The sequence below is a fragment of the Bos indicus genome, chromosome 8 (assembly GCF_029378745.1).
Source record: "Bos indicus isolate NIAB-ARS_2022 breed Sahiwal x Tharparkar chromosome 8, NIAB-ARS_B.indTharparkar_mat_pri_1.0, whole genome shotgun sequence".
NCBI lineage: Eukaryota > Metazoa > Chordata > Mammalia > Artiodactyla > Bovidae > Bos > Bos indicus.
In genome coordinates, this window is record NC_091767.1 from 88986162 (window position 1) to 89006745 (window position 20584).

A 20584-nucleotide genomic window follows, 5' to 3' on the forward strand; every position below is an offset into this window, starting at 1 on the left:
AAATTACCACTAACTTTGTGACTTAAAGACAACAAAAGTTGCTCTCTCATAGTTCTGGAGGCTCAGGGTCTAAAATCAAGATGTGGGCAGGGCTATGCTTCCTCCATAGGTTCCGGGGAGGAGCCTTCCTGCCTTTTCCAGCGTCTGGTGGCTCCAGGAGCCCTTGGCTTGTGGTTGCATCACTCTAGTCTTGGCATCCATCTTCACATCATCTCCCCCTCCTCTGTGTCTGTGTCGTCTCCTCTTCTGTCCCTTATAATAAGAAACTTGTTATTGGATTTAGGGCCCATCCTAATCCAGAATGATCTCATCTTGAGGTCCTTAACTTAAGGACATCTGCAAAGACCCTTTTACACAGGTTCAAGAGGTCAGGATGCAGACAGGGCTTTGTGCAGGGGCACCGTTCAATCCATGCAAATGGTGTATTTTTCCTTTCTTGTTTTCAGTGTCCACCCTCTCGACTGTCAGCTTCAGGAGAGCAGGACTCCATTTTGTTTCTTGCTGTATCTGTAGAGTATAGGCTAGGGCATGGTACACACTTTATGTTCAACAAGTGTCTACTGAGAGAAGTCTCCAGTAGAGATTTTGTACATTTGCCCATGCTCACGTGCAAGAATGTTCTTAGGGATTATACCTCTGTGACAAATCACTGTTTTGGGACATCTTCAACTTAAAAAAAAAATGGTTATTTCACTTTGCAATTCCATAAGTGGCACAGGAGGACTCCTTGGCTTCTTCAACACTTGGCATTTTCAGGTTTTTAGATTCCTGCCAGTCTGAGGGGTGCAAAATTATCTCCTTATAATTTTAATTTGCTGCTCTAGGGCTAGAACACATATTAAACTCAATTTTTAAATTTTCATTATTTTTTGTTGGAATATAGTTGCTTTACAATGTTATGTTTGTTTCTGTTGTACAGCAGTGAATGAGCTGAGCATATACATACATCCCCTCTTTCTTGGATTTCCATCCCATTTAGGTCATCACGGAGCATTGAGTAGAGTTCCCTGTGCTACATGTTAGGTTCTCATTGGTTATTTATTTTATACACAGTAGCATACATACGCTACTTCTGTTGATGGACATTTAGGTTGCTTCCATGTCCTGACTATTGTAAATAGTGCTGCAGTGAGCATTGGGGTGCATTTATCTTTTTGTTTATTTCTTATTGGGGTACAGTTACTTTATGATATCGTGCTAGCGTCTGTTGTACAATGAAGTGAATCAGCTACATGAACACATCTAGCCCGCCCTCTTGCGTCTCTCTCCCACCCCCCACATGACTGCCGAGCACTGAGCTGAGCTCACTGTGCCATACAGCGGCTTCCCACCAGCTGTCTATTCGACACACGGTGGTGCAGCTGTGTCAGTCCTCACTTTCCAATTCATTTCACGCTCCTTTCCCACCCTGTGCCCACATGTCTGTTCTCTATGTTTGAGTCTCTATTCCTGCCCTGGAAATAGGTTCATCTGTACCACTTTTCTAGATTCCACATATATATGTGTTAATATGAATTATGGTCTTCTCAGAGTATATGCCCAGGAGTGGGATTTCTGGGTCATATGGTAGCTCTACTTTTAGTGTTTTTAAGGAACCTCCATACTGTTCTTCACAGTGGTAGTATCAATTGACATTTCCACCAATAATGTAAAAGAATTCCCCTTTCTCCACACCCTCTTCAGCACTTACTGTTTGTAGATTTTTTGATGATGGCCAGTCTGACTGGTGTGAGGTGATGCCTCACTGTGGTTTTAGTTTGCATTTCTCTAATAATTAGTAATGTTGAAAACAACTCTTAATTAAGAGCATAGCAGCTGAATCTTGACATTCTTACCTGTCTTGGATTAAAAAATCTGAAACAATGAGGAGCATGTGAATAAGTGAACACGCTAGAGTTGGCTGAAAACTATGCTTGAGTTTGTAGCCTCTAGCTCTCTGCTAAGAATTCATTGGTGGTCAGTGTTCCCCTTAAGGGGTGAGAGTTATCAGCCCACTAGGAGAAAGAGAGAGCAGTCATTGTTTGGTAGGGTCTTTTTCTGATTGGCCAGTGATTCCAGGTGTCTCTGAGATTCCCTGTGTTAGTCACCAATTGGTAGAGAATGTGGCTGTGAACTTGAACTCTTGGAGAGTCTGTGAGTCTAGATATGAGGACAGGAGGAGAGTCCAAGATGGGACCACTGCAAGGGCTGGGCTGCCTTGGGGAGGCTGGATGGCTGTGAAGTGTGAGTTGGGAGTGGTGTCGGTGTGGGTGTGGGTGTGGGTGTGGGTGGAAGGGGTCATGACTTCCTGAAAGAGCAGCACAGATCCTGAGAGGTTTTCTGCCCACATGTGCAGAGTCCACCCACACCCCCAACATGGAACTAATGCCCACCAAGGCGGGGTGGCCCATCCCACAGGGTATTGACGTGGCCACTGTGGTGGGAGACACATGCTGGAGCCTCTGTCTATAGTCGCCGCTGATCTGAGATAGAGGGGGTATTACCTTGTAATCATACATAAAAGGTGCAGTGAACCAGTGACATCCTTTCTGTGTGTCAGTGGCTCCAGGACCAAAGAGGGGGTATGGGAAGTGGGGTCTTACTTTCACAAACACACACACACAATAATCAGATAAGGAATCAACCCCTCCAAACTCTAAATGATTAAGAAAAGTTTTCCAGAGATGGAAAGATGAATTTTTATCCATCTAAGTATAAATATCTCACTCAAAATATTTATCTTGCTTTGAGATAATAACTGACAGTGTGATGCTTTCAGAGTCAACAAGAGATCTTGAACTTTTGTTTATCTTTGTTGCATCATTTTTGAAAGGTAAAAAGAGTGTCAGTCGTGTCCGACTCTTTGTGACCCCATGGACTGTAGCCTGCAAGGCTCCTCTGCCCATGGGATTCTCCAGGCAGAAATACTGGAGTGGGTTGTCATTCCCTTCTCCAGGGGATCTTCCCTACCCAGGGATCAAACCAGTGTCTCCTGCATTGCAGACAGATTCTTTACTGTCTGAGCCACCAGAGAAGCCCTACGTGTTTTAAAATATATTTTTATAATATACATACCATTATATTGAGCTTCTCAAGAGGCTAGTGATAAAGAATTCACCTGTCAATGCAGCAGACACAGAAGATGCAGATTTGATTCCTGGATCCAGAAAAACCCTGGAGTAGGAAATGGCAACTCGCTCCAGTATTCTTGCCTGGAAAATTCCATTGACAGAGGAGCCTGGCAGGTTACAGTTCATGGGGTCACAAAGAGTTGGACATGACTGAGCACAGGAAAGAAGGAACTAGTATATTATGTTCATAATTTATAAATAAGTTAACATCTATTTGGGACATATGCTCAGTATAGTGAAGAGTTCTTTCCTGGTAAGCATGAACAAACTTTGACAACTTCTTATTTACAGAAGTAAAGCCATTTGGGTGTTTGGTGCACGTGATAAGCATTGCTAGTGCTCACTTATGTCTTGACCTCCTTCCTCCCGAGCTCCCAGGGGACAGTACTGCCAGCCTTTCCTGGGTAGAGGAGGAGCCAGGTGACAGTTCTGTGTGAGAGCAGAATGCATAGGTGCTGGTACAAGGCCATGCTGTCTCTTTCTTCTCTGGCTTGTGGAGGAGGCCTTGTACTGAAACTCAGGATTGAAAGATCAAAGCAGCCTGGCTCATGGTGTCGCCACCTGGTTGAGGAGAGTTGAGGTGATTGAGTAGAGTTGCCCAGGAATGAGCAGACAAGAATGGAGTTGTCTTGTCACCGAGATGCTGGGGCTCTTTCTTATTTCAGCATCACTTGTTTGTGCCAACTAACAGAGCAGCTGTCCCAGGCAGGGCTCAGAGAGCAAGCTCAGATAAATGGAGATCCCGGTGGCCTGCAGTCCGCTCATCAGTTGGATGGCCGGGGCAGCCTTGAACACCAGTGGACAGGTGTGGCCACTGGCCTCTGGACTTGTTTGGAGCCATGGGGAGACTGAACCAGCATCTTACATAGTAACTTCTGCCCTGCCAGTGTCTACTGTGCGTGGAAGATGTGTGGTTGCCACGTGAGTAAAGACGTCACATCTCAGTTCTATCTGATGTGATTACAAGGGCCTCAGCACATGCTGCTCTCAACTGGCTCATCCCAGGTTGGGAGAGGCCTTTGTGGCCAAGCCCGATGAGGCCCCTTGCAAGTGTTAGGGCTGAGGTGGCTGCTGTGTGGTCTGAGTGAGCTCCTGGAGAGTGATGCCAGCCTCGCTTTTGGTCAAGAAGAGAGACCAGCTGGGCAAACAAGCGCCTCTGGTCCTCACCCCGTCTGTACACTACTGTTCACCCCCAGTGGTACACTGCTGTGCCGCTACAAAAGAGCCAGTTTCCTCCAAGAGGGACGGATTGAGGAACCTCAATTTTTGCTCATTTTGAGGTTTCTCAAAATGAGGAACCTCATTTTGCTGCTCCTGTGTTTGTTTGGGGGCCACATTTTAGGTTTTACAACGTCGTTTTGAGTCTTGACTCTGGGCCCCACCACTCTGTATGTACTTTTTATCCAGAGCTTCTCCTTCTCACTCATGAATGACAGACACCTCCATCCCCCTGTTTGCGTTGTGGGATGTAAAACAAGCAGCTCTGGTGGTCACCTTTGGGGAGGCCCTCATACTCCTCCCACAAGCAAGGCTAGATGATAGTAGCTTTTAAGCTAAAAACCATTGCAACACCAAGAGAAAATCCCAGACCCAGAGAGACTGTCAGCCCAGGTTGGTTTTAGATTTGGAGTGAGTTTCTGGAGCACAGAGAAGACATTCTACAGAAGGATCCTCAGACCCAACTAACAGATGATCCTTACTCAGTCCACTGAGGATGGAGCCGGCCCCAGAGCCTGGAGTCATGATTTAATTCTGCATCTGCAGGTTCTGTCACCCTCTTGTATCCAAATACTAGGGCTCCACTGTCACCAAGCGAGGGTGCTTCCACCCAGAGCCCAGCATCTTCCAAATGTCCCAGGAACTGACTTAAAGAAGACCTATTTCAGGCCTGGACTTCTTTGGTGTGTAGAAGGTGAGAGAGCTGTGTGGACCTCAGCAGAAACCTTATTCTTCATTCACTGTGTTAAAGCCTAGGGAGCTGCTCTTCTCCTTAAAGAAAGACAAGCTTCACTTTCTTGACTCATCCCCAGTTGTTATTCTGGTTCTCCAAATTACTAGCCAGCTGGTTCCCTCGGCTGGTGCCGATGCTGAGTGGAGGGGACAGGTGTGGCTGGAAACCCAGGGTAGGAGGGGGAGCCAGGTGTCTTTCCCTCAATCCATCCTAGACTCCTATTTCCTTATTGGCTGGAAAGACACCTCCAATCCTGTCTGTTAATGAACAACCACACGACTACAACAGCTGCTTAATATGGGCTTGCTTTATGCTTACCTGGGTTAATAATAAATACTAATACCAATAATAACATAAAACAGTATCATTATTGACTCACAGAAATACAGCTGGGACATCTGTCTCCTGGGACAAATCCCTTGGCCATATCTGTGCTAGGGCTAGTGTACCAAGTGATAGGGCTTCCCTGGTTGTTCAGTGGTAAAGTATCCACCTGCCAGTGTAGGAGATGAGGAGACATGGGTTTGATTCCTGGATCGGGAAGATCCCCTGGAGAAGGAAATGACAGCTCGCTCCAGTATACTTGCCTGGGAAAGCCTATGGACAGAGGAGCCTGGCAGGCTGCAGTCCATAGGGTCACAAGAGTTGGACATGACTAACCAACTGAGCATGGGCGTGAGACCCAAGGGGACTGCACTGCAGCCCAAAGCAGTGATCCAGTTACACTTGGTCTTCCCAGAAAATTCTTGTTTCTGTGTCCTCAGAGGCATGCTCCTTCCTTGAGCCTGTGAGGAGGAGAAACCTCAGGCTCCCCAGCCCAGCAGCCACCATCAGGGTGGGCTGTGCAGTGCCTGGCTGGCATTGTGCATAGAGAAGGCGGCATCGTGATGGAAGAGCGGCCAAACTGTGGAGGTGGTGATGTCTCTGCTCCTTCCCTCGCAGCTTCCCATCTTAATGAGTCCTCTCTTTGCTGACTTCCCCTGCAGTGGCAGTGCTTCTGCATCTCCCTAATCACTGCCCCAGGGAACAGCTCACTGCTGTAACAATGCCTCTCCTCACTGCTGGGCATCCACCATGCTCCTGGAGGAACCTCCTTGAAACACAGTTGTGTCCTAACTGGTGGCAAGAAAAAGATGGAGTGTGACACACACATCTGTCATTTTCTCCAGGGAGAATGTCTTTATCTCATTAGTAGCAGAACATGTTCCACTGGTCAGGATGCCACGTGGAGGGGCTGAGATGCTTCTGTGGGATGCCATGGACATGTGTCTGGGGAGGAGACAGTTCTACTTGTAGAGCAAAGGGGGCCTTCTCTGGCACCTTCCTCCATTTGACCCTTTATTCTCTGAAGGTTCCGCATGGATTATGCCACAGCCTGGCCACCAGGAAGGCAGACACCCCAGTGGGTTAAGGGTTGCTCCAGGTCCCTGAGGGGCCCTCATCTGACTGCCAACACCCCTTTGATGAGAACCAGCATGAATGTCCAGCATCTTCTGGTGTATATGCAGATGGCATGTGGTGGGTCGGTCATACTGGCTAATTAGTATCTCTTTAAATGTATCTTAAAAGTTAAGATGCTTTGAGTTGAGTCTTAGTGCTTAGAATTGCCACATTTGGTGATGACACTTTACTCGCCCTAGGAAATAAGCAAACAACTTGCTCCAAGGCCATAGGATACCTCAGGATTCATTCAGTAAGACTGTTTAACTACAATGATGTATCTCCTCACACTGTTTAGAATGGCCGTCATCAAAAAAAGTCTACAATCAGTAAATACTGGAGAAAAGGGAACCTTCTTGCACGATTGGTGGGAATGTAAATTGATACAGTTCACTATGGAGAACAGATTTCTTGAAAAATCTAGGAATAAAACTACCATATGAGCCAGCAATCCCACAATTAGGCATATACCCTAAGAAAAACCATGATTCTAAAAGACACATGTACCCCAATGTTCATTGCAGCACTATTTACAATAGACGGGACATGGAAACAGCCTAGATGTCCTTCGACAGATGAATGGATAAAGAAGTTGTTGTACAAATATACAATGGAATATTACTCTGTCATAAAAGGAATGAGTTTGAGTCAGTTCTAGTGAGGTGGATGAAACTAGAACCTATTATACAGAGTGAAGTAAGTCAGAAAGAAAAAACAAATATCGCATATTAACGCATATACATGAAATCTAGAAAAATGGTACCGATGAACCTATTTGCAGGGCAGCAATAGAGACACAGACAGAGAACAGACTTGTGGACCCAGCAAGGAAGGGACAGGCTGGGATGAATTGAGAGGGCAGCGCTGAAGCTTATACATTACCACATGTAAAACAGATAGCCAGTGGGAACTTGCTGTATGATGCAGGCAGCTCAACTCACAGCTCTGTGACAACCTAGAGGGGGTGGGAGGGAGACAGATGTGGGGAGGGAGGTTCGGGAGGGAGGGGACATATGTGTACCTAAGGCCGATTCATGCTGATGTATGGCAGAAACCAACACAACATTGTGAAGCAGTTATCCTCCAATTAAAAATAAATACATTTTAAAAAGAGTCAGTTTAAGTCCATTTTTAAGGCTCATGGGGTCTTAGAGGGATCCCTTTGTCATGTTAAGATTTCCCTCCAAATTCTATTTCCCAATTGAGTTCAAAGTTGATATTTTATAGACTCTCAAGCAATTGAAAAGCCATCAATTTTAAAAACTTAAAATGGACTTACAAATAGAACCTTTACTTTTGCAGGAGAATAAGCTATTAAGATGGAGAAAGCAATGGCACCCCACTCCAGTACTCTTGCCTGGAAAATCCCATGGACGGAGGAGCCTGGTAGGCTGCAGTCCATGGGGTCGCTAAGAGTCGGACACAACTGAGCGACTTCACTTTCACTTTTCACTTTCATGCATTGGAGAAGGAAATGGCAACCCGCTCCAGTGTTCTTGCCTGGAGAATCCCAGGGACGGAGGAGCCTGATGGGCTGCCGTCTATGGGGTCGCAGAGAGTTCGACACGACTGAAGTGACTTAGCAGCAGCAGCAAGCTATTAAGAAATGGATCCCTGTGGTGAAGCTGTGTGTCTGGGGGCTCCTGGGATTAAACTGCAGACAGAGCTGCCAGGACATGTTATGAAAGCCACCTCCTTGGCCCCCTCTTCTTCCCTAGGCTGGGGGGTTTTACCCTCAGGAAGAAGGAGCCTGGGTAGCTCCAGTGTCTGCCTCTAATGGGCCTGTGTCCCTTGCTCCCACAGCTTGTCACATTCTGGAGTGTTGTGATGGGCTGGCCCAGGATGTCATCGGCTCCATCGGACAAGCCTTTGAGCTCCGGTTTAAGCAGTATTTGCAGTGTCCTTCCAAGATCGCGGCTCTTCATGACCGGTGAGTAGTGCTGTGACACCATTTGCAGTGGCCTCTCTGCATTTTCTGACCCTTCCTCTTAAAATGACTTAAAAGGAGAAAAACCACAAAACAGCTCCCTGAGGAGTGCTCTGAACAGACAGTTAATCACAGGGCTTCCTGGGCCTGGAGACACCTGGCCGGTGCTGGGCTGGGGCTCAAAAAACCGACAGATGGAAGCTGACATATGGGTGATGCTCCCAATGTTTAGAAAAACATTTTCTTGAAACTATAGTGACAGTAGCTAAGGTTACCAAAAAAACAGTGTAATATGTTTTTATTCTGTTTTCTCTGCAAGCATGTGATGTCTCCATATGTTGTCTTCTTGGGTCGGTGTCACCCCGGGTTCTACCTGTGCTGCTGTCCTCGTCATCAGGGTTAGACAGAGTCCTGGTTCGGAGGCTTCTGTCATGAGGCACTGTGCTTGGGATGGCCAGCATGGTTCTGCTTCATTGGACTTTGTAGCTTTCAGGCGCAATGGCTGTAGGGTCCTGATCTTTGTCTCAGCAGTTTTCTTTCTGTAGGGAGAAGACTCTTGAGAGTCCCTAGGACTGCAAGGAGATCAAACCAGTCAATACTAAAGGAAATCAACCATGAAAATTCATTGGAAGGATTGACGCTGAAGCTGGAGCTCCAATCCTTTGGTCATTTGATGTTATGAGCTGACTCATTGGAAAAGACCCCGAAGCTGGGAAAGATTGAGAGCAAGGGGAGAAAAAGTGGGTGACAGAGGATGAGATGGTGGGTGGCATCACCAACTCAATGGAAATGAGTTTGAGCTAACTCCAGGAGACAGTGAAGGGCAGGGAAGCATGGTGGGCTGCAGTGCCTGGGCATCACAAAGAGTTGGACACAACTTACTGACTGAACAATAAGTTTTCTCTGTAAAATAGGAATAATAGAAGCTTGCAATATTTTAAACATTAAGTTCAGTTCAGTTCAGCTCAGTTGCTCAGTCATGTCTGACCCTTTGTGACCCTATGGACTGCAGCATGCTAAGCTTCCCCGTCCATCACCAACTCCTGGAGCTTGCTCAAACTCAGGTCCATCGAGTTGGTGATGCCATCCAACCATCTCATCCTCTGTCATCCTGTTCTTCTCCTACCTTCAATCTTTCCCAGCATCATGGTGTTTTCCAATGAGTCAGTTCTTCCCATCAGGTGGTCAAAGTATTGGAGTTTCAGCTTCAGCATCAGTCTTTCCAATGAATATTCAGGACTGATTTCCTTTAGGATGGACTGGTTGGATCTCCTTGCAGTCCAAGGCGCTCTCAAGAGTCTTCTCCAACACCACAGTTTAAAAGCATCAATTCTTTGGTGCTCAGCTTTCTTCATAGTCCAACTGTCACATCCATATATGACTACTGGAAAAAACATAGCTTTGACTGTATGAAACTTTGTTGGCAAAGTAATATCTCTGCTTTTTAATATGCTGTCTGGGTTGGTCATAGCTTTTCTTCCAAGGAGCAAATGTCTTTTAATTTCATGGCTGCAGTCACCATCTGCAGTGATTTTGGAGCCCAAGAAATTGAAGTCTGTCATTGTTTCCACTGTTTCCCTATATATTTGCCATGAAGTGATGGGACTGGATGCCATGATCTTAGTTTTTTGAATGTTGAGTTTTAAGGCAGCTTTTTCACTGTCTTCTTTCACCTTCATCAAGAGGCTCTTTAGTTTCTCTTCATTTTCTGCCATAAGGGTGGTGTCATCTGCATATCTGAGGTTATTGATATTTCTCCCGGCAATCTTGATTCCAGCTTGTGCTTCATCCAGCCTGGCATTTTGCATTATGTACTCTGCATATAAGATAAATTAGCCAGGTGACAATATACAGCTTTGATGTACTCCTTACCCAATTTGGAATCAGTCTGTTGTTCCATGTCCAGTTCTAACTGTTGCTTCCTGACCTGCATACAGATTTCTCAGGAGGCAGGTAAGGTCATCTGGTATTCCCATCTCTTTAAGAACTTTCCACAGTTTGTAATGATTCACACAGTGAAAGGCTTTAGCATAGTCAATGAAATAAAAGTAGATGTTTTTCTGGAACTCTCTTGCTTTTTTGATGATCCAGTGGATGTTAGCAATTTGATCTCTGGTTCCTCTGCCTTTTCTAAATCCACCTTGAACATCTGGAGGTTCTCAGTTCACATGCTGTTAAAGCCTAGCTTGGAGAATTTTGAGTATTACTTTGCTAGCCTGTGAGATGAGTGCAATTGTGTGGTAGTTTGAGCATTCTTTGGCATTGCCTTTCTTTGGGACTGGAATGGAAACTGACCTTTTCCAGTCCTGTGGCCACTGCTGAGTTTTCCAAATTTGTTGGCATATTGAGTGCATCACTTTTACAGCATCATCTTTTAGGATTTGAAATAGCTCAGCTGGAATTCCATCACCTCCACTAGTTTTGTTCATACTGATGCTTCCTAAGGCTCACTTGACTTCTCACTCCAGGATGTCTGGTTCTAGGTGAGTGATCACACCATCATAGTTATCTGAGTCATGAAGATATTTTTTGTATAGTTCTTCTGTGTATTCTTGCCACCTCTTCTTAATATCTTCTTCTTCTGTTAGGTCTATACATTTCTGTCCTTTATTGAGCCCATCTTTGCATGAAATGTTCCCTTGGTATCTCTGATTTTCTTGAAGAGATCTCTAGTCTTTCCCATTCTGTTGTTTTCCTCTATTTCTTTGCATTGATCGCTGAGGAAGGCTTTCTTAGTTCTCCTTGCTGTTCTTTGGAACTCTGCATTCAGATGGATATATCTTTCCTTTTCTCCTTTGCCTTTCACTTCTCTTCTTTCCTCAGCTATTTGTAAGGCCTCCTCAGATAACCATTTTGCCTTTTTGCATTTCTTCTTCTTGGGGATGGTTTTGATCACTGCCTCCAGTACAATGTTACAAACCTCTGTCCATAGTTCTTCAGGCACTCTATCTATCAGATCTAATCCCTTGAATCTATTTGTCACTTTCACTGTATAATTGTAAGGGATTTATTTAATTTAGGTCATACCTGAATGGTCTAGTGTTTTTTCCCTACTTTTTTCAATTTAAGTCTGCATTTGGCAATAAGGAGTTCATGATCTGAGCCACAGTCAGCTCCTGGTTTTGTTTTTGCTGACTGTATAGAGCTTCTCCATCTTTGTCTGCAAAGACTATAAGCAATCTGATTTCGGTTTTGAACACCTGGTGATGTCCATGTGTAGCGTTGTCCCTTGTGTTGTTGGAAGAAGGTGTTTGCTATGACCAGTATGCTGTCTTGGCAAAACTTTCTTAGCCTTTTCCCTGCTTCATTTTGTACTCCAAGACCAAACTTGCCTGTTACTCCAGGTATCTCTTGACTTCCTACTTTTGCGTTCCAGTCCCCTATGAGGAAAATAAACTCTTTTTTTGGTGTGTTCTAGAAGGTCTAGATCTGAGGTTAAATGTTTCATTTAAACATTAAATGAAATAGTAAATGTAAACAGGAATTGTGAGATGTTTAGTTTTTATAAAAAATGTTCAGTGTCTACTCTTGAGTTTCCTTAGGAGATAAGAATATTCCATGCAGCACTAAAAAGAAAGTAATGAGGCATATTGGTCATTCAGTCACTTCTACTGAAAGCTTATTACAATGGTGTGTTAACTGTCAATAAAGGTTAATTTCTCCTGAATTTACTTTTCCTCCAACTTCTATGGCCATATTCCAGACTTAGTTGTAAAGGCATTATACTCCTCTGTCTTCATTATCTCTCTGAAGTCTTCATCTTTCTTGAAAGAGATTTTTAATTTTTTTTCATCCACTGGAAAATTTCTTTTAAGGTATTCATTCTGGGGGTGCCTATGAAAGCCCAATTTTCCTGGTTGACAAGGACTTCTGCAAACTCATATAAGCCGTTTGGAAAGGAGTTAGAAAGTAGTGGGGACCCTATAGCCCTTGGCAGGACAGTGGGTGAACAAAGTTCTAAATTTTATATTATAATGGAATATAGTCATTAAACAGAATTCATCAGTATATGTGTATTATAAAAATGAATCTCAACATTTTAAATGAAGTAAAAAAGGATAGGAACCATTTATGAAAATTTTAAAAACACATAAATGACTGTATATGTAGCTTATGGATAAATGCATGTGTATAAAGAGTATAAAAACATGCAAGAATATTACATACCAACTCTAGGACATTTGAGGATGACAGGGACATGTATGCATGCATGTTCAGTCATGTCCAACTCTTTGCAACCCCATGGGCTGTAGCCCACCAGGCTCCTCTGTCCATGGAGTTTCCCAGGGAAGAATACTGGAGTGATTTGCCATTTCCTACTCTAGATGATCTTTCTGACCCACGGATTGAACCCATGTCTCTTGCATCTCCTGCATTGGCAAGCAGATTATTTACCACTGTGTCACCTGGGAAGCCCAAATTTTTGTACACAGGAGCTAGGTGCATGCATGCTAAGTCGTGTCCCACTCTTTGTGACTCCATAGACTGTAAACCACCAGGCTCCTCTGTCCATGGGATTCTCCAGGCCAGAAGACTGAAGTGGGTTGCCATTTCCTTCTTCAGGGGGTCTTCCCTACTCAGGGACTGAACTCACGTCACCTATGTATCCTATATTGACAGGCAGATTATTTACTACTAAGCCACCTGGGAAACTGACAGGGGCTTAGGGTGGGCTATAACTGGCTTTGTTAAGTGTATCTCTTCCCTAACATTTTATAAGAACAGTATTCCAGTATGTAAGAAGAATTTTGCAGTGAACACCTGTACAACCAACCACCTAGATTCTACTATTAACATTTTACTGTTAATATCACATACTTATTCATCCAATGTGAGTCTGACAAATTTTATTTCTTTGAAAAGAAAGGAATCAAATATAGCAAAATGTTCACACTTGTTTAATCTCAGTGGTGGATGTGTAGGTGTCTTTTATATTAATTTAGCTTTTCTGTACTTTCGAAATGTTACATAAAAGTCAAATAAATACTATTAAATGAGTATGTACAAAAATGAGTGGGGAGAGTTAATTGAACTACATGCTTCTCTGGGCATATACTTAAGGTATGAAGTCCTTACATGTTTCTATATAATAAAATTTGAAGAAGTTTTGGGGAAAGAAAATGAAGTAGAGAGATCTTATCTATTGAGAAAACTTTGAATCCAATATGCAAGTAATGGTATAAAATTTCTAAAGCAGAGCATCAACCAGGGGTCCTGTGTTCCTTGGCATCATTCTCATCTGGTCTGACAAGCTGCTTGTGTCCACTGAGCCGGTCTGAGACCCATCAGGTGGGAACGTGCCACCTTCTGGCCCTGCTGGGGCCATGAGAGAGCACATCTTGCCTCCAGCTGCCACACTCTTTGCCCCCTCCCCACCCTTTTCCAGAGACCTTGGACTGCAGACGTCACTGGCCCATTTTCCTTCTAGATTTCCCAGAGGCCAGCAAGACAGGAGGTTCTGTTTGTGAGCAGTTCTCCTTGGGTTTACTTCTTGCTTGCTCAGGCCATCTCTCTTCAAATTGGGAATGAGCTGCAAGTGTGAGAATTTGGTATAATCAGCTTCTTTGTCCACATTCCTTAGAGTAGAGTTGGGGACAGATGAGTGTGGAGTGAGTGTGGTGGTGTTAGGGCCCAGTACGCTGCCCCAGCATCTCAAAGTTTCAGGTTGGTGCACATGGCTTCCTCTCTCTTCTCTTGCTGCTGGTGGTTGGATGACTTTACTTATTATTCATGAATTATTTTTTGCTCATCGTATTAATTATTGGGAGACAGACTCTGTATCTGGAATCATCACCCATCTCCAACTGGAAATCAAAAATAGTACTTTTAAATGAATGGAATTTTTGGTATGGTCTGATTTTCCTTAGAAGATTTTTCCTCTGATTTTTCTTGCCAAAATCCAGGGTCATTTTCAACAGAAAACCAGAGAAGACAATGAAAAAGAATTCAAATGTAGTCAAATCTCTTTTTATTATTAAAAAAAAGTTTTGATATATAATTTATGATGAAAATTCATTCCTTTTGGAATATATAGTTCTGTAGTATTTAGTACTGTCAGAGACTGCATAATTATTGTTCCTAAATAATTCCAGAACATTTTCATCACCCCAGCAAGAAACTCCATACTTATTTATTAGCAGTTAATTCCCCAACATGCAATCTTCTCTCCCCAGACAATCATTGCTCTACTTTCTGTCTTCATTGATTTGCTAGTTCTGGATATTTTATATGAATGGAATCATACAATATATGCTTGAGTTCTTTCACTTATTGGATTGTTTTCAAGGTTAAGCTATGTTGTAGCATGTATGAGTATGGCATTTTTAGGTTTGAATAATATTCTTTTGCATACATTTGTTACCTTTTGTTTATTCATTCCTTGGTTTATGGATATTAGGGTTGTTTTTACCTTTTAGTTCTCATGAATTGTGCTGCTGTGAACATGTGTACAAATTCTTGTGAACAGATGTTTCAATACTCTTGGGTATATAACTAGGAATAGAATTGCCTAGTCATATGGTAACTCTGTGCTAAAGTTTTAGAAACTGCCAAACTGATTTCCAAAGGGGTTGTACCATTTTATATTTTCACCAGAATGTATGAGTTTCAGTTGCACTGATATTTGTTATTGTCCATCATTTTGATTTTAGCTATCCTAGTGAGTACAAAGTGGTTTCTGTGATTTTGATTTGCATTTTCTTGATGACTATTGATGTCAAGCATCTTTCCATGTGCTTATTGGCTATTTGTATATCTTATTTGGAGAGATGTCTGCTCAAATCCATAGACTATTTTAAAAATTATAGTTGATTTACAGTGCCATGTTACTTTCTGCTATACAACAATGTGAGTCAGTTATATATATACATATATATAAAACATATATATATATATGTATATATCTCCACTTCTTTTTAGATTTTCTTTCCATATAGGTCATTATAGAGTACTGAATAGAGTTCCCTGAGCTATACAGTAGGTTCTTGTTAGTTATCTATTTCATATACAGTAGTGTGCATATGTTAGTTTCAATCTTACAGTTTATCCCTCCCTTCCTTTTCCCCCCCAGTAACCATAAGAACGTTTTCTGCATCTGTGACAATTTGTTTCATAAATAGGTTAATTTGTACCATTTATTTGTTAGATTCCCATGTATGGGAATCTAACAAATCCCATCATATGATATTTATCTTTCTGTGTCTGACTTACTTTACTCAGTGCTGAGTAATATTCCATTGCATATATGTGCCACATCTTATTTATCCATTCTTCTGTCAGTGGACATTTAGGTTGATCCCATGTCCTGGCTATTGTAAATAGTGCTGCAATGAACATTGGGGTGCATGTATTATTTCAAATTATGATTTTTCTCTGGATCTATGCCTATCAGTGAGATTGCTGGATCACATGGTAGCTCTATTTTTAGTTTTGTAAGGAACATCCATAGTGTTCTCCATTGTGGCTGTACCAATTTACATTCCCACCAGTAGTGGAGGAGAGTTCCCTTTTCTGCACACCCTCTCCAGCATTTATTGTTTGAAGATTTTTTGATGATGGCCATTTTGACTAGTGTGAGGTAATACCTCATTGTAGTTTTGATTTGTATTTCTCTAATAATTAGTGATATTGAGCATCTTTTTGTGTGATTTTTGACCATCTGGATGTCTTCCTTGGCGAAATGTCTTTTTAGATCTTCCGCCCATTTTTGATTGGGTTGTTTGTTCTTTATAATGAGCTGCATGAGCTGTTTACATATTTTAGATTAATCTCTTGTTGGTTGCTGTGTTTGAAAATCTTTTCTCCAATTCTATGGGTTTTCTTTTCATTTTGTTGATGATTTCTTTTGCTGTGCAAAAGCTTTTAAGTTTATTTAGGTTCTGTTTGTTTATTTTTATTTTTGTTAATCTTGGAGATTAACCAAAAAAAGATCTTGCTGTGATTTATGTCAGAAAGTGTTCTGCTGATGTTTTCTTGTAAGCATTTTATAGTGTCTGGTCCTTCATGTACGTCTTTAATCCATTTTGAATTTGTATATGAGCATGTTCTAATTTCATCCTTTTATGTGTAGTTGTCCAGTTTTCCCAGCTCACTTATTGAGGACACTGTCTTTTCTTCATTGTATATTCTTGCCTCCTTTGTCATAGAATAGGTGACCATAGGTGTCTAAGTCTATCTCTGGACTTTCTTTCCTGTTCCACTGATTTATATTTCTGTTTTTGTGCCAGCACCACATTGTTTTGATTGCTGTAGCTTGGTAGTATAGTCTGAAGTCAGAGAGACTCATTCCCCCAGCTCTATTTTTCCTTTCTCAAGATTGTCTTGGCTCATCAGTGTCTTTTGTGTTTCCATACAAATTGTAAAATTTTTCTTGCTGTAATTCTGTGAAAAATGTTATTGGTAATTTGATAGAAGTTTCATTGAATCTGCTGATTACTTTGGGTAGTATAGTCATTTTGACAATGTTGATTCTTCCAATCTAAGAATGTGGTATATTTCTCCTTCTGTTTACATTATCTTTAATTTCTTTCATCAGTACCTTATAGTTCTCTGAGTATAGGTCTTTTGCCTCCTTAAGGTTTATTCCTAGGTATTTTATTCTTTCTGATGCAGTGGTAAATGGGGTTGTTTCCTTAGTTTCTCTGATCTTTTGTTGTTAGTGTATTGGAATGCAAGAGATTTTTGTATATTAATTTTGTATCCTGCAACTTTACCAAATTCTGTTCTGGTAACATCTTTAGGACTTTCTATGTATAGTATCATGTCATTTGCAAACAGTGACAAATTTACTTCTTGTTTTCCAGTTTGAATTCTTTAATTTCTCTTTTTTTCCCCTCTGATTGCTGTGGCTAGGACTCACAAAACTGTGTTGAATAAAAGTGGCAAGACTGCACATCCTTGTCTTATTCCTGATCTTAGAGGAAATCCTTTCAAATTTTTCACTCTTGAGAATGATATTTGCTGTGGGTTTTCATATATGGCCTTTATTATGTTATATTATCTTTATGCTTACTTTCTGGAGAGTTTTTCTCATAAATGGTGTTGAATTTTGTCAAAAGCTTTCTCTGCCTCTGTTAAGATGATCATATAGTTGTTATTCTTCAGTTCATTAGTATGGTGTATTATATTGATTGATTTACATATGTTGAAGAATCCTTGCATCCCCAGGATAAATACCACTTAATCACGTGTATGATCCTTTTAATGTATTGTTGGATTCAGTTTCTAAGTATTTTGTTGAGGATTTTTGTGTCTTTGTTCATCAATGATATTGGCCTGTACATTTCTTTTTTTGTGTGTGGGATCTTTGTTGAGGTTTGGTATCAGGGAGATAGTGGCCTTGTAGAATGGCCACTTGTAGAGTGGCCTTGAGAGTATTCCTTCCTCTATAATTTTTTGGAATAGTTTGAGAAGGATAGGTTTTAACTCTTTTCTAGATGTTTGATAGAATTCATCTGTGAAGCCATCTGGCTCTGGACTTTTGTTTGTTTGAAGTTTTAAAATCACAGTTTCAATTTCAGTGATTCACGTGTTCATATTCTCTATTTCTACATGTTTCAGTCTTTGAAAGTTGTCCCTTTCTAAGAATTTGTCCATTTCTCTCAGATTGTCCATTTTACTGGCAAATAGTTGCTTGCAGTAGTCGCTTATGGGCCTTTGTGTGTCTGTGGTGTCTGTTGTAACTTCTCCTTTTTTCATTTCTAATTTTATTGATTCGAGTCCTCTCCCTGTTTTTCTTGATGAGTCTAGCTAAAGGTTTATCAACATTATCTTCTCAAAGAACCAGCTTTTAGTTTCATTGATCTTTGCTATTGTTTTCTTTGTCTCTGTATCATTTATTCCTATTTTGATCTTTATGACTTCTTTCCTTCTTGAGGACTGTGGAGATTTTGTTTGTTCTTCTCTCTCTGGTTGCTTTCTTCTCTCTCTAGTTGTGTAAATTTAGGTTGTTTACTTGAGATTTTTCTCATTTCTTGAGGTAAGATTGTATTGCTATAAAGGTCCCTCTTAGAACTGCTTTTGCTGTGTCTCACAGATTTTGGATTGTCATGTTTTTGGTGCCATTTGTCTCTAGATGTTTCTTGATTTCCTCTTTGATTTCTTCAGAGATCTGTTGATTGTTTAGTAACATATTGTTTAATTTCCATGTGTTTCTTTTTAACAAATTTTTTTTTTACTGTAATTGATTTCTAATCTCATAGCATTGTGGTCAGAAAAGATGATTAATATGATTCAAATTTTCTTGAATTTACCAAGTCTTGATTTGTGGTCCAAAATGTTATCTATCCTGGAGAATGTTCCATGTGCACTTGAGAAGAAAGTGTATTCTGCTGCTTTTGGATGGAATTTCTTATAGATATCAATTAAGTCTATCTGATCTAACGTGTCACTTGAGGCTTGTATTTATTTATTACTTTTCTCTCTGCATGATCTGTCCATTGGTGTACACAGGTGTTAAAGTTCCCCAGTATTATTGTATTACTGTTGATTTCCCCTTTCATGTCTGTTAGCATTTGCTTTATATATTGAGGTGCTCCCTATGTTGGGTACATATACATTTATAATTGTTATATCTTCTTGGATTGATCCATTGATCATTATGTAATGACCTTTGTCTTTTGTAACAGTCTTTATTTTAATGTCTATTTTGACTGATGTAAGTATTTCTACTCCAGCTTTCTTTTGATTTCCATTTCAAGGAATGTCTTTTTCCATTCCCTCAATTTCAGCCTGTATGTGTTTCTAAGTCTGAAGTGAGTCTCTTGTAGACAGCACATATATTGGTCTTGCTTTTTATCCATTCAGCCAGTTTATGTCTTTTGGTTGAAGCATTTGATCCATTTACATTTGATGTAATTATTGATATGCATGTTCCTATAGCCATTTTCTTAACTGCTTTGGGTTTGTTTTTGTAGTTCTTTTCTCTTCACATCTTCTTTTGTTCTCTTCTCTTGTGGTTTGGTGACCATCTTTAGTGTTGTGTTTGAGTTGCTTTTTCTTTTTTGTATATGTGTCTATTGTAGTTTTTGTTTGCTGTCATCAGTTCTGATCTAGCAGTCTATGTATGTACAAAGTCTCATGTTTTAGGTTGCTGGTCTCGTTCTACCTAGAGAAGTTTGTTAGCATTTGTTGTAAAGCTGGTTTAGTGGTGCTGAATTTTCTTAGATTTTGTTTGTCTGTAAAGCTTTAGATTCCTCCACCAAATCTAAATGATATCCTTTCTGGATAGAGTATTCTTGGTCGTTGGTTTTTCCCTTTCATCACTTGAAATACATCATGCCACTCCCTTCTGGTGTAGAGTTATGGGAATTCTTTGTATATTACTTGTTGCTTTTCCCTTGTTACTTTTCATATTTTTTCTTTGTCTTTAACTTTTGTCAGTTTGATGAATATGTGTCTTGGTTTGTTCCTCCATGGTTTCACCCTGTATGGGATTCTCTGCACTTCCTGGACTTGAGTGAGTGTTTCCTTTCTCATGTTAAGGAAGTTTTTGACTATAATATCTTCAATTATTTTCTCCAGCCCTTTCTCTTTCTGTTCTCCATCTGGGACCCCTATAGTGTGAATGTCGGTGCATTTAATACTGTCCCAGAGGTCTCTGAGAGTACCTTCATTTCTTTTCATTCTTTTTTCTTTACTCTGTTCTGTGACAGTGGTTTCCGTCACTCTGTCTTCCAGCTCACTTACTTGTTCTTCTGCCTCAGTTATTCTGCTACTGATTCTGTCTAGTCTATTATTCATTTCAGTTGTTGTATTATTCACCTCTGTTCATTTGTTCTTTAAGTCTTCTAGCTCTTTATTGAACATTTTATATATATTCTTCATCTGTACCTCCACTCTTTTTCAGAGATTTTTGGATCATCTTTACTATCATTACTATGAATTCTTTTTCAGGTAGATTGCCTATCTCCTCTTCAGTTAGTTGTTCTTGTGGGTTTCTATCTTGTTCCTTTGTTTGCAACATATTTCTCTGTCATCTCATTTTGTATAATTTCCTGTGTTTGTGGTCTCCTTTCCACAGGCTTCAGTATTGTATTTCCTCTTGCTTCTGGCATCTTCCCACTATTGGATGAGATTTGTCTAAGGGCTTGTGTAGGCTTCCTGGTGGAAGGGACTGGTGCCTACCCTCTTGTGGGTGGAGCTGGTCTTGAACCTCTG

The 20584-nt window shown here is 41.1% G+C and overlaps 1 protein-coding gene across 4 annotated transcripts in view; it reads left to right on the plus strand.

Moving 5' to 3' along the window:
• SHC3 (SHC adaptor protein 3) overlaps window positions 1-20584 on the plus strand; it is a 192949-nt gene that overhangs the window by 129854 nt on the left and 42511 nt on the right. For all 4 annotated transcript variants that reach the window (XM_070795190.1, XM_070795189.1, XM_070795188.1 and 1 more), the window contains one exon: window positions 8305-8431. In XM_070795190.1, the coding sequence (XP_070651291.1) occupies window positions 8305-8431 (127 nt within the window). The remainder of the gene's footprint in view (window positions 1-8304; window positions 8432-20584) is intronic.